General features: G+C 35.6%; 1 protein-coding gene across 1 annotated transcript; it reads left to right on the top strand.

The window, feature by feature from the left end:
* Positions 1–614: 614 nt before the first annotated feature.
* Positions 615–12912, top strand: Ndfip (Nedd4 family interacting protein). Its single transcript, XM_027368345.2, has 6 exons — positions 615–754; positions 5199–5300; positions 6183–6419; positions 6798–6954; positions 7272–7457; positions 9805–12912. The coding sequence occupies exons 1-6, from the start codon at positions 728–730 to the stop codon at positions 9906–9908; spliced, it is 813 nt and encodes a 270-aa protein (XP_027224146.1). The 5' UTR covers positions 615–727; the 3' UTR covers positions 9909–12912.
* Positions 12913–15208: the final 2296 nt, after the last annotated feature.

Raw genomic sequence — 15208 nt, 5'->3', positions numbered from 1 at the left:
CAAAAACGTATAAACATTTTGCAACGAGCAATGTATCAATATTGCCGACTTTCATCACACAAAAAATGTCAACACTACTACTTTTCATCACACATTTTGTTCGAACTGCTTCGCCGCATATTCGGTCGAGTATCTGCATCACATTCACTAATGACAGCCTAAATTTTATTTCTGATATGAAATGTAACTTCAGGTGATTAGAAGCTTATGTGTGTGTCAATACTCCGACATAAGTAGAAATATAATATCAGCCAACTGCTAATTTATGCCGCGACCAAGCCAAAGTGACGCGTTCAAACACAGAAAATACGAATAATTTCGGAAGAATAATAATTTTTCTATAGCTAGAAAAAGACCATGAATACAAAAAAAGGTTAATAAAAAATAACAGAAATTGAAATCATACAAAAAAATTAGTAGAATCGACAGAATATCTAACGAATTATGCCAAACACGCAAACACAAAAATTTAATCTTACGTGAAACACATATCCCTGAACCAAATAAAAACTATCAACCTGCCAAGAAAACAACAAGAAAAATCCTAAAAGCAAATAAAACGAGTCAAAACCCCCCGAAAAACGGAAAACCAGGGTGACCATTCTGCCAGAAATCTTCGCGAACACACACACCAAGAAATCGACATCAAGGGAAAAACATTACATTGGATGACAGTTTCAGCTCTACATTATTAGCTGATTTTGACCCATTTCCCGGTGGTTGTATCATGCCATCGAGTATACGTTACCAGCCAGTGAGTATTGAGACCAGAGACACACAATTAGATATGTGAGAGGCGGTATTTAGGCGAAAAATGGGGTCAACAGCTGAAATGCACAAAATGAAGGTCACGGAAGATTATATATCAGTTGTTGACGTCGTGTTTTTTAGGAAATTTGAATCTCTCTGGAGGGTCTTTTGGGGTTCGGAGATACAGGGTGTGTGTATTGTATTCTTGAAATAGTTTTCGGGGGAGAATGGTTACTAAATTGGTTGTAAACGGTGCGAGATGTCACGGCTGTTGGTGGAGAGGAACAGAATGTTTATGAATTCTGAAAGACATTCGTTTTTCTCACGTGATGAGTTCCAGACATTTCTTTCTTTGGAAGCGTCGTTTTCTCCGTGTTTATTTGCGTGCGGTGTGAAGTTTGAAATATGATTGTTCCTTGGAGATTGTCAGATGAAAGTAAATGACAGATGATGAAGATGAACACTTTCCAAAAAGTGAATTCGTGATATTTGTGGAGATTCTTAGTAATTTTTTTCATTACCTTTCAGTTTTTAATGGTTTGTATTTTACAAAGAACACATTAAAAGAAAAAAAATCCATGGAAAATATTGTTTCTGTAACTATCAATATTTCATTAATGGGTAAGTTTACAGCGGATATTGATCAGTTACATTAAAGAAAAGTGTATGGAATGATTACCTTGACGTAAGTTAAAACCCTCTTCATCTAAGGCATAAGGGGCACAAATAAAAAATAAAGGAGATACATGACTGAAGAGAGAAGATCAACCCATCTTTTTCTAATTCGCTCACTATGTTGACATCACGGATGTAAACAATACTGTGACCGCTTAACTCATTCCTGCAACCTTTCAAGTAGTTCATGTATTACTACGTGCTTGTGAAGACAACTATTTGTAAATCTCAACGTCCGATTTTCCAATTTCATGTACTTGCGCATTCCTCTATTTTTAGTACTTTTTAAAAGTGTTTTGATAATTTTATGATATTCTTTACAAAAACCTAATGTGCATTTGCACTTTCCACCGGGACTTGCAAGACATCGTGACTGCCACCGGTGAGGAATGTTTCATTTTCACTGTTGCATCTGTTCTGGATCCTTTGTAAAACAATATAGTTTGGTGTCTCAAGATGTAAAGGTGTTTGGTTTATTCGTTAAGGTGTGTATGCAGCTCTATCTTGCCGTACATACCAATGTGAAGAAAATGTTTCCCAGGGGGTGTTGGGGGCCAGAGCCCCCCATCAACCCTCCCCTCGGGCAATGTCTGAAGGGCATGCCTAGTCACAACAACTTAGATTGTCGAATAAAGTTTGTGACATGGAATTAGGTTGCTCAATTGGTCAGGATGTATTGGGTGGTGTGAATTCCTGTAGAATTTACACGAAAGTTGGGTTTTTAAAGATTTTTTAAAGTAGGCGCATCAGCGCATAGACTTTCAGAGATGGCAGACATGCCTGTAGATTTTCGTTAGCTGATATTTAATTTTTTTTTTGTGCTGGTTTTACGCATTTCTGTTATCTATTCTTATTTCAGCTAGTTTATTTCATAATTTCCCTGATATACTTCATGCCCTCCCCTGCTATTGGGACTTAACACATCAAGATTGTTGGCTGTGATTGCTACGGAAATAACCATCAGATACGTTCTTGTCACACGAGAATAAATCTGATGATATAGATATTGTCTGGGAAATCCTGATTGTTTATAAATGGTAAAATAACTCATTAATGATTAGTTAAAAAAGGAAATAGTAAGATGGCAACAACTTGCTTATATGGTACACCTGTTCATCTACCAATGGTTTCTGTGCCTTCTGCAGTACTAGCATATCACCAATATTGATATGCTGATATAGTAGAGCTGTAAATGTCCGTGATAGATTATTATCAAATAAGGAACCACTCAAAACTGTCTGGTTGCTTGATATTTTGGAGCAGTTGCAGTCGTGATGTGATATAGGTGCCCTAAATATGGTGCAGTTTGTTTAAGTGTGCTAACTGCAACTTATATTTTTCAACTCTTTGCAATATTTCTTAAGCATACCAAACAGAAATGTAACCATTTATCTCCAAAATGCAGTTGTAAGGACTAAGCTGTTATAGCAAGCGCTTAATGATAATCGCAAACAGATTAATTGTGTACTAATTGGAAGTGGATGGCAGGAAAAAGGTGGTGCATGCCAGTATATTTCCTAATGCCTTTCTCCTTGAAAAAGAGCATTACTATGATAGATAATGATATAAACATTATTTTGGAGCTGAAGAAGTTTTGCTATAGTATTCTTGAAGAACCCAAAGAAAGGTAATTTAGTAAATTTACAACGGATAACAATCAGGGTTATAGTAAAAAAAAAAGTGTATGGAATGATGATCTTGAAGTAAACTGGACAGTTTTCAACTATGGCACAAGTTATGCAAACTGAAAATAAAGGAGATACAAGCCAGAGAAGAGAGAAGAATGACCCATTTTTTTCAAAGTTAGTCATATTCTGTGATATTTTTAAGCTTATAAGGGTGTATCAAAGAAGTACAGAATGATTTTGAAGACCTTCATCTAAGTCAGTACTGCATCAAATGATTCAGACTCACTGAAAATTCTCTATAGTAATCTCTCTATAGTAATCAGTTAACAAGTATTCATTTAAGGGAGTATAAAATTTAACTGAAAAATATTTCAAACTACTTCTGTAAAGAAAGGGTTAAAATCCATGTAATGAATTATTATTAATGATAAACATGTAAGTGTAAATAGCTAGATAAAGTATAAGGAAACCCGAATAACCATTGCTGCCTTGGTGAATGCCAGGCCAATTCTTACTCTGTCCCAGTGGGTTTACGGACAGCGAATGCCAACATTGCTACTTAGTAATCTTGGCATTCACCAGCAGACCCTAAAACAGCTTTGTATCCTTGACCTCTTTGTTACTTTCTTTGCTTCCAGCTTTTTCTTTCTATACGTGAAGTTGTGTATGTGATGGGACAGTAGTAGATGTGAGAAGCACTGTTAGATATCATATGAGCAGAAAATACTGGTGAGCAACATGTTTGTTAATATTAATGGGTCATGAAAATGAATCCAAACAAAAGTTTTGTGATAGAGCTAACTCGTAGTAAATAAAAGCCAAAGGGAGGTGTGTGTATATATATATATATATATATATATATATATATATATATATATATATATATATATATATATATATATGTTGTAATAGGAAAGTAATGAAATATCAAACTACATTACAATTATTTAGATGTTTGCTTTTTACAAGGAAAGTGTTATTGGTAAATGAAAGATTTCAAAAAGAGCTCTGCTACTATTGTACAAATGAATAGGGTAGTTGGCATCATATGAGGAAAGTTTGCAGTGCTTCTATGGATTGATCTGTCAGCCTACATCAGTTTGGGTTCTTGTGGCAGAGGACATAAACTGGGACTTTCCTAGTTGCCTCTGTATTTAGGATGGTAGTACGCCTCTGCTAGATTGTGAGGAGGGCCAAGGGCGGTGTAGTTCGAGTTAATAATTTTCTAATGCGAGATTTATTATTTTAAAAAGAATGGAACTTCCTGTAAAAGTTAGCAACATCGTTTAAGGCTAATTCATTAAAAGTTCCTGAAATCTATCTATCTATCTATCTAACTGTCTGTCCATCTATATATCAATCAATCTATCTATCTATATATCAGTCAATCTATCTATCTATATATCAGTCGATCTATCTATCTATATATCAATCTATCTATATATAGATAATTCTTTCTTTAGAAAACTTTCTTATTTAGTGTACATATTGTCAGGTTTGATTAAAATTTTAAGGCTCATTTTGTGTGTAAAGTTTGAAATTTGAAATACTGGAGAAAGACTAATAATGTTTGCAGTTGTTTCCATAACTTCAGATGTCAAGTGCTGATTTTTTCGGTCTTTATTTAGAAACAAGTTTGAGAAGTGTTCGTGTTTCTCCTCTCTTTGTCGCAGTCAATTCCATATCCTCTTTGCTTTTGGGAAGTTGATGAAGAATTTAGTACGCTGAGTAGTATATACTTCATTTAATTTGTGTGATACTGTGGATGTACTGTATATTGTGCATGAGGATAGATTTCAAGATCTGCTTCTAGGGAATTTATTGTTACTTCTAGAATTTGGTTACTTTCAAGAGGCAGTAGGTTTTGCATTTAACATGAAATCTATGTATTTTCCTCACCAACAGTAAGTTGTTTTCAGAGTTTGTTAGTTATATTACCTGTCATGATCATGATTCATAGCCAGAAAGTTGAAAAAATGTACAGTTCCCTTTTAGGGTGTGTCTTCGAAAGAAAAGATGTTCAATACAGATAACTTTTTTGATGCCAAACCACACTTCAGAAATATCAGGGTGAATATACATCAGATAGGCATGATATGAATAGATAATAACAAATCAGACTTCAGTTTGTCTTTGGAATTTCAGGTGCCATTATCAGAGGAGGACAGTGAGAGTATGTCTGGAGCAACTCCCAACCCCAGGCAGGAGGAGGCAGCTGGACTGAGTGCTGCTCCGCCACCGTACAGTGTATGTATCGTTAGTGAAGTTTATTTTGAGGGCATGGAGCTTTTGTTAATGAAGTTAAGAAAGGGGGAAAGGGATATATATTCTTAAGATGTGGAAGGGCAATATGGCATGATAAGGTATTTCAAAGAGAATTTGCATTTAGTAAGGCATGATGCAGTGATGTCTCTATCAGTAGAAAAAGGATCTTTACTGCTTTGCACAGAGGTAGAAACTGATAAATAACTTCAAAATATTTAGAACCTTGGAAACAGATTGATAATGTTTAATAGTGTCCTAGTTATTTTAGCTGTCTCACTTCCACTTTTAGACAAAGTTTCCAGCTGTTAAAGGAAACTAGTTTTGCCATGGTCTGTCATTTAAGCAATAGTTATTACCTAGCATGATCAGAATTAGGTATTTTCCAATGTCTGAAAACTGGAGGAATGCTGTGCTAATATTCTGTCCACCTTATTAATTCTGGGTTACCAATGTTGCGGCTTTTGACAAAGGGAGTGATTTGTAGCAAGAATTCTCAGTATACTTTTTTTCCTCCAATCTAGTATATAGGAATTATAAATTTAAAGGGATTTTAAGTCACTGAAGGCAAGGTCAGGTAAAGTTGATTAAAGTGAGATTTTAAATTTCACAAGGTATTTTGAATTATGATAAAACATGCAGCAGATGTTAGATATTATGTGTATCTCATGACAGTAATCTGAAGAAGAAATTGTTAAAAAAAATCAGGCATCAACATGTTTACAGAATAAATAATTCTAGGTTTTAGATTGAGATGTGCCAGAAATTAAAACAAAATATTCCTTCTTTAAGATATTAGAAAAGAGTTATACTTTCTGACATACTGCTTCCTCATAAATTCATGATAAATTCCTTTCATTGCCCCAGGTGGAAGACTCGAACGATGGGGCCACATCTTCGACCCCCCCGGAAATAACGCCCCCAAAGCCAGACATGTATGCTCCTCCCCCTTATGAGGAGTGCGATGGCGACGAAGACTTCACAAGCTCCATGACAGCTCCTCTGACCAGCGAGTCGAGTGAGGTGCAGCCACCCAGTTATGAGGAGGTCCAGCGACTCAAGGCTATGGAAGCAGCTGAGGATTTCCCCCCACCTCATTGTCAGGCGAGTATTTTGTGAAGAGTGTTGGGAATTGCGAAAGGTATAGGAGGTGGGCTGCAGTTTGTTGGGGGAGAGGTGTTATTACCAAGCATTTGCAGTTGTATTTACCAGGTGTTGGAGAGAACTTTTGTACTGTTGTATGTAATGGCATTGAATGTACTTTAGTACCGTGATTAGTGATTTGTCTGCTTAATGTTCTGGGTTTCTTATTCATTACATTATTATTATTATTATCAATATTTTATTCTGCATAGTTACTGGACCAAGTTTATTTAAATGTATAGTGAAAATATTCTTATGAGATTACATGCAAAGTTGAAAAAACAGTGCGTGGAAATTTCTGCTTTCAAAGAAATACTTGCTAACTTCATATTTTTGCAGGGAGGAGCGGCCTTGGGTGGCCCGGGGGGTGGCAGCAGTGGCAGTGGGATGCGTGTGTTCCGCATCTCCTCCCTCGGGGGACTGGACCCAGAGACAGCAGAGATTGCTGAGGAACAGCTTCTTGGGACAGATTTCATGTTCTTTGTAGCTTTTGCAGGTTAGAGTTTGTTTTTAATTTTTTGTGTTTTTGATATTATTTGAATATATATATATTTTTTATCATCTGTATCTTTTTTCTTGATGTTTATTTTTTTATTGCTTTTTCTTTTTTCTTGTCTTATGCATCTCTTTCCACATTTTACTTAATTGTAATCACTTTTCTCCTTTATGTATTTGCATTTTTTTGTTGCTCTTCTTTAGGCTGTATGTTGAGTAATATTTGAAAGTCCAGTCTGTCACATCTAGCATTCAATAAGAAAAGTATTTCCTTTATTGAAAAAAATCTCCCTCACCTGTTTCTCTCATTCATTTCAGCTGCTTTTGTGTTCAACTGGGTGGGCTTTGTACTTCTCTTGTGTTTCTGTCATACTGTTGCTGGTCGCACCGGGGCACTTGCTGGCTTCGGGCTGTCCCTGGCCAAGTGGGCAGTGATTGTACGACACTCGACAGACCTGGTAGCAGACTCTAACACCTGGCTCCTGTGGCTGATCATGGCCCTGGGTAAGTTCTATATGTGCCTTTGTCATCCACAGGTGAATCAGCTTTTCCTTGCTCATTATAGCATAGGTTGGAATTGGTGAAGTCAGTCCAGATTATTTCATGGTATGGTTAGAAATGCTCCAGTTCACGTCCAGTTGCCTGGATGTGAATGAAAAAACAGTAACTGTCCATTATAGTGGAGGAAAACTGATAGCATATATAGTAGTATTAATTTTTACTGAGCATTATAGAGTAAAGATGTGGAAATTCATCATTATGGGGACATCAGGGATTGTTTCAGATTTGCATGATTATTATTGCAGCTCTGTTGTTACATTTCACCAAGAATATTATATGATTAATATCTTTTAACCCCTTGGATCTGGGTGCTTTGTGGCAGTCACATGGACCAAAATACGGGCATTAGACTTACGCAAGCAGCTGTTCTGCAGGGTGTGGTGTGTAGGCTAGGCGCAAGCGAACACTTGCTTGTAGTGACAAGACTCCATGCCTCCGATTTCCAATGTTATTTTCTCTTTTTCTGTATTAGCATTTTTAGCTTTTTTGTCATTTTCTACTGTCCTTGTTTATCATTTGATATCCTTCATCCAGATGGTAATAGACTTTTCCTGGCACAGCCTCCATATCATCCCTCTATATAGTAAATAACTTGGTGTAAGAAAAATTAAAATCTGTGACATTTTGTTATTTGTCATTTTATTTTATTTTTATTTTTTCCCCTAATATTCAGTTTTCTGTAATGCAACCTGCACTGCAGGTCACTGGTCAGGAATAGGGTGCTGAGCATGGAAATCCTGTCATCCCTGGAACCAACACTCTTTCAGTCATGGTTCACAGACATTACATTCTGCACTCTTTTAATAATGCAAAAGCCATTTTCAAAATGTCAAATGAGTCTAGTCACCCTCCAAGAGCTTTGTGCACTTATCGTGAGTCTTTTCCATCACCCTAGCCATTGCTTATGATGGCAAGTTCATTTCACCTGGCTTGTAGCAGTTTTTTCCCCTTGTTCATGTCGCCCACTCTTCAAGCCAAATTTTTTTATGACATGATAATCATGCCATCTGGACTGAAGGGGTTAACCTGTTGGATCTGTATTTCTTGCTCCTCTTTCACATACATGGTGGGTATTGTTGTTTTAGTTTTCGCTTCATATTAGCCATTCAATTATTAGCCTAATGCTGCGAGGGAAGGCATATATGGACCTGCCATGCCCACTGAGTTTAGCTTATTTTCTCTACAGCTAGATGGTTCCACAAGTATTTGGCCGCTAACAAGTCATTTACTAGTACTACCTATCTCCTGTTTACCATGCTCCTTGATTTTCAGAAATATTATCTTTTGCTTGTATTAGTAATGTTCATAGCATTGATGATGGTTATAATGTCTGTAATAAAGTAACAACATCAATATTGATGGCAGTAGTTTAAGGAATATTTTTACAAAAATCTTGAGGAAATGTGAAAGCAGGTGAGGTAAGGAGGTCTACTAATTTAGTCCTTGGTGGTGGCTTAGCACTTTTAGAACCATCTATGTATAGAAACATTTCACAAAAGAAAACTTAAATGAACACTACATTTTCATGGCTAATTAGATTAACCCATTGGATCCGATTGCATCACAGAAATCATGGTGTCAAAAATATGGGCAGTGGGTTATGCCCGAGATGACTCTGTGTCTCCCTAATGCAAAGTTATATTGTATAAACTTTTTAAGCCTTTTGGTCATTTTCCAATGTCCATATTTGTCCTTTGATTTGCTTTATCCAGATGATAATAGCTTATGTTCCTTGCACAGACTCCATATCATCTCTGTGTAGTATATAATTCAGTGCAAGAAAAAAAAGTACTTGCACCACTGGTCACAGTGGCCAGGAATATGGTGCACAGCATGAAAATGGCCTACACCCTGGAGCCGGTATTCTCCCAGTCCTGGCTTGTGCATGTTACATTCTACATTAATTTATCGATGGGAATAATGCTAAAGCCCCCTTCTAAGCACCAAATGAGTTAAATCACACACTAAGAGGTTTGTGCACTCATGGTGAGTCTTTTCCATCACCCTAGCCTTCATTTATGACAGCAAGTTCGCGTCACCCGGCCCGTGGCCATTTTGCCTGATGATAGTATCTGGATTGTAGGGGTTAAGTAGCCATGAGATGTATTAACTACCAACTCATGTTGTATGGTAAGGCCATCAGAATGAAATTAATTAATATATAAGATTTGTAAGCAAGGTAGGTTTAAATTCTATCATTTCTTTAGTATTGTGTCAGAAATGACACTTCATCTCTAAATATATGCATAGCATATAGACTGTGATTTCTTACTCTGAACATTAACCGCAGGAATGTTGATCTGTATGCGTGCCATCCTGCAGTACATCCACGCCAAGCGGGAGTGGCACCAGGTCCCCCACAACTCTCGTCATCGTTTCTTCCTCTTCTACTGAGACAAGATGTAACAAAGAATGGCCTATATCACCTCTTTCTTTGAGTAGTCCGGCACCTCCCTTCAGATTTTTTATGGTGGCAAGAAATGATCAGAAGTAACTTTGCTGCTCTATGGATTTTCTTTGTCTCTTGCCTAAATTCATGAGGCCTCTTGCTCTGCAGAAAAGAGGTGATATTGGTGTCTGTTGCCATGACATCTGCAAGGTGAAACAAGGAAGTGAAACTGGTTGAGCTTTATTTAGTAGATTACATGTAGGATGATCAGTAAGTTGCCGAGTGTCGCTGTGGGACATTTTAGCAATACTTGTCATTATTTTTTTATTCAGCACGAGATAATTGCGTTTCAAACTTGTCCATCAGTGGGATTTGTACTTGGTTTATTTCATTGTTGCAAAATATATTTTATTAGACTAGATATTGAAGATCCTTATAATTTTGGTAATGTCTTTCAGTTAGGCAGATATGAATTATTTTAATATATATATATATGGTATTAAGCTACATGAAATGGATCCAATGTTTCCCAATATTAACAGTTTCAGTAGGTAACAGATATTGGCTTCGTAAAATTAATTGCTAAAAGATAAAGACTATAGATTATATATTTATTCATATATTCATATATATTCATATATATCTCCTTATCAGTTTACATACTCATCAAGCCATGAGTTGGTCTCCAATCACTTTACAGCCAGTTGGTTCTTCGTGCAATGCATTCTGTGCCTCTACTGTTACTGTTTTTAATGAGTCAGTAACCAACTAGGTACAAGGATCCTACATAATGTCATTAAGTAATACAGGTGTGTATTATAAGTCATCTTGTTAATATTACGACATGTGAGTACAACAAATCTTTGTGTCATAGGAAGAGGAAACAGCTGCTGACGGGAGAAAATGTCACGGATTAAAGTTCAACAGCATTAAAAGATCAAAAAAAGAAAAAAAGAAAGAAAAAAAAGATAGAAATGTTAAAAAAAGAAAAGAAAAAGACCTTGATAGTAGAGTATAGTTTTATCTCTAGAATCTGGTGCAGTTTAGTCTTATGAGCCAGTGCATCAAGACAGGAAGGTAAAAAAGGAAAAAGAGTATTTTTCATTTTACTTTTGAGTCTGCATTTCAAACTTAAAAGCTATGGATTTCTGTATTCATTTTGCATCATTTTTCATGAACTTTGGTTTTAGCATATAAAGTAAATGAATTTTTTCTCTATATTAAACAGATTTCAATTTTTTCATTATTATTGTACATCTTGTCATCAGTGGTTATTACGGTTTTTCAATTTGCAAATGCCGCTTAAGAAAATAATGAAGCACTTTGGTTTTTATTCCATTTCTGCGTGTTCATTGCTTTATTATTCCTTTATTATATCAACTCTTGGCATTTCATTTGTAAAATGCCGTGAGCCGAATCACGAGTATTTATGCACAGCCTTCTTTATGGTATATCTTGAACGTCACTTTGAATTCAGCATCACTTTTTCTTAAGTATTTGTTATGCTTTAAAATTTTATCTTTTTAAGATTGAAGTTCATTGGAATGCTAAACTAACCTTTAGCATGTTTGGTAGTATGGTAGTTTTACGAGACATTATACAGTTTATTGAAAAAGTTATACCCCCTTAGTGCATGAACACATAATCTTGGCAAATATATGTGAACTAGAAAATATACCAGTCCACAGAGTTTTTATTTTATTTGTTTTATTTTTCACTATAAAAAAAAAAAAAAAAATCTTCATTAAACTTTACAACTCCAAATACATGATAACCTTTCTCTTCCCTATTTTCAAAGACAAATTAAAGATGATTAACAAAGAAAGAGTATTGTACTAGCATCTTGACAGAGGCAGCAGTTACTGTTTTGGGTGGTGCTCTTTGTGTGAAATGTAGAGGACATTCTCTCTTGCACATTTACAGCTGACATTGTACTGCTTGTTGTCTAGTTAGAGGTCAACGTGAAGCTTCTATGGCCCACTAATGTGGTGTATGTAACATGCAAGGTTGTAACGAAATTTCATTTTATTTGTTTATTCATTTGTTTTACATCTGAAATTTGAACTTTCGATCATAGAATGTTCCCTCTTGCCTTTTGGGTTGGAGGAGAAAACGTTCCTCAAGTGGACACTTGCTTGTAAATATTAGCATGCCGCCCAGCCATCCACTTTCACTGGATGAAGGATATATATGTATATGTATTTATGTGTGTATAAATATATATATATATGTTCACATGAATAATAAATATCACACATATCTCACCATTTCATATATAAAGTAGAGGCATCTAGTCAGCCGGTATTGTATGATTATATAATTGCTAGTAATCAGGAAAAGTGATGTGGTTTTTACAGATTTACTTTTGTTATTTAACATAAGCTTGTTCCTCCATTCCATTGGTTAAGATTGTCATGTATGGTAGATGTAGCAGTAAGGATTGTTGGAGACAGTCATTAACAGAAATAGAAAGAGAAAACATTATTTAATTGATAAGGAACCGTACATACTGAATAGGAAAAAAAGGCACAGATTCTGTTCCCTTCCTCTTTTTTTCTGTGTGACTGAAACATACTGTAAGAATGAGAGCTCTAGAACAACATTTGCTGAATTTATTTATGTATAAAACTGCTTTTCTCCCTGTTCACATCGATGTAAAGGATGTCTCATCAAGAAGCAATTGGAGCAGATTTTTTTTTCTTTTTTTTTTTTTTAGTCGAATGAATGGCTTTTGTTTTAACTTAGTGGCACTGGTGTTGATTATACTGCATTGACAATTAAGATATGTGAAATTGAAACGATATCTAGTATTAATCTGGTTGAATGCATATAATTTTTCACGAAACACTTTTTGGTGACGAGGGGATTTGGGTTTATCATAGATGTTTTTAGTTGTGCAGTGCATGTAATCAATGTTTAAAAAAAAAGAGTTTATGACAGGGAATCAATGTTTCTTTTAAATGTGATGATGCGTATATGTACGCAAATAAAAACAAAAGTTTCACCAAAGAATTGGCCTTTGTTTTTACCCATGCTATGGAATTTGTTGGCACAGTGTGTGTGTTTGCTGAAATGGAAATGTTTTTTTCTTTTTAATGGTCTCATGGTAATAATGGACTTAAACTATTGTCATTGCACAATTTGTAAATAAATTTATATAAAAGTCTTAATGCTAATACCATAAGAATATTTAATACTTTCTTTTCACTTGCTTGCTTAGCATCAGTAATTCTGTAAGAAAGAACATCAAGGTTTTATAAAATTAACATGGTTTAGACAGATTTTATCAGTCTAAATCAGTGGTCCTTCTTGCTCATTTTATTCCAGGTCTCAAGAGCACTTTTATAACTTCCAAATCAGGTCTTTCACTCAATACGCTGCCCTATAAATGGAAGTATTTCTCGTGGCTTCCCTAATATCAGTTGCTCCTTTGTCACCTCTGCTACTTGGCAAGTTTTAATGCACACAAACTTTTATTTTTACCTCACTGTTACAAGATAAGTGATCTAGTGATCTTGCTCTGGCCTATAACCCTTCTCTCGCCTTGTCACTACTTCTACCATGTCATCTGCCTCTTGTCATGAATTACATTAATCTATAAATGAGGAATATTAACAGAATACCGCATGTACTTTTATTATACAAGTTACATATGCGTATCTTACATCTGACATACTTTTTACGCTTCAATGGCAATTCAACATTTAATTTCGAGTCAGGCAAGCTGAAAAAAATCACAGCCAAAACAAAACCTAGAATTGTAAAACAAATCTTTAAATATCAAATGTCACAATACTATCGGGAAAGGGAACCTGTAACCTCTTAAACCTTCGTTAAACCAAGAAGAATTTGATTAAATGACAATATTAAAACATTTTGACTCGCATGAAGCTGAGCCAGTAAGCAAGCACTTGACCTTGTTACTCATGTTACTAAATCTTCTCTCTGGTAAGATGTTCATCTTACTAATTGGTTTGTTAGCTGTGACTAAAATCTACTTTGTAGTTGTGTATGTGAAGTATTTTTTGGACTCTCTCTCCCTCCCCCCCCCCCCCCTCTCTCTCTCTCTCTCTCTCTCTCTCTCTCTCTCTCTCTCTCTCTCTCTCTCTCTCTCTCTCTCTCTCTCTCTCTCTCTCTCTCTCTCTCTCTCTCTCTCTCTCTCTCTCTCTCTCTCTCTCTCTCTCTCTCTCTCTCGCTCGCTCGCTCGCTCTCTCTCTCACACACACACACACACACACACACACACACACACACACACACACACACACACACACACACACACACACACACACATACGCACACACACACACACACACACATACACACACACACACACACACACACACACACACACACACACACACACACACACACACACACACACACACACACACACACACACACACACACACACACACACAGAGTGTGTTGGTGATATATATATATATATATATATATATATATATATATATATATATATATATATATATATATAATATAAAATATATATATATAATTGAACAGAAACACCAGTCCGAGAAATAGAGAGAAATATGTTAATATTCTCATTTTTGTCACTTTATTAGCTAAGTATCACAAAAAGACAATAATAAGGGAATTCAAATACGATTCATAGCATACTGAATTCATAGAAAAATTATAAGCAAATTCTAATACTGTTCACAGCATTCTATATTCATACATCGAGAATATGATATACTCTGGAAGCCGTATAATAATTATTGTTATTGTTGTAATTATCTAACTTGACTTTTTTTCCGTTTTCATGTTCTTTCTTTTTCTTTTCCTTCTTTCTATTTCCATTATCAGATTTTTCTCCTTCGTCTTTTTATCGGCCGGTTTGTTAGAAGTGAGCGAAGCCCGACACAATGAATATTCATTATACAAACATGCAAAAACAGACATTAATTCATTTCTATCAGTCTTGGCATGTAAATCTACCGGATAGATAGATAGATACATACATATCTGTCATATAGACAAACATGCATTCATTTCTATGAATATGTATGCTCGTATATTTGATACGAGTATATAGAGAGAATGACTAAAATGGATATTGGATAAGTGGATATTTGATACGAGCATATATATAGAGAGAGAATGACTAAAATGGATATTGAATAAGGGGATGAATAAAGTCAATAATGAGGAAACGTTTGAAAGTAGCCAAAAAAAAAAAAAAAAAAAAAAAAAAAGTAGGCCGTATCCAATAAAATCCGATTTTAGCAAAACCGGTATCATCCCCTTATCATGCGCAGGAGCCCCCGTAGGCCCGATGCCT

Source organism: Penaeus vannamei, chromosome 33 (genome assembly GCF_042767895.1).
Source record: "Penaeus vannamei isolate JL-2024 chromosome 33, ASM4276789v1, whole genome shotgun sequence".
NCBI classification, from domain to species: domain Eukaryota; kingdom Metazoa; phylum Arthropoda; class Malacostraca; order Decapoda; family Penaeidae; genus Penaeus; species Penaeus vannamei.
This window is presented reverse-complemented; position numbering and strand designations above follow the sequence as displayed.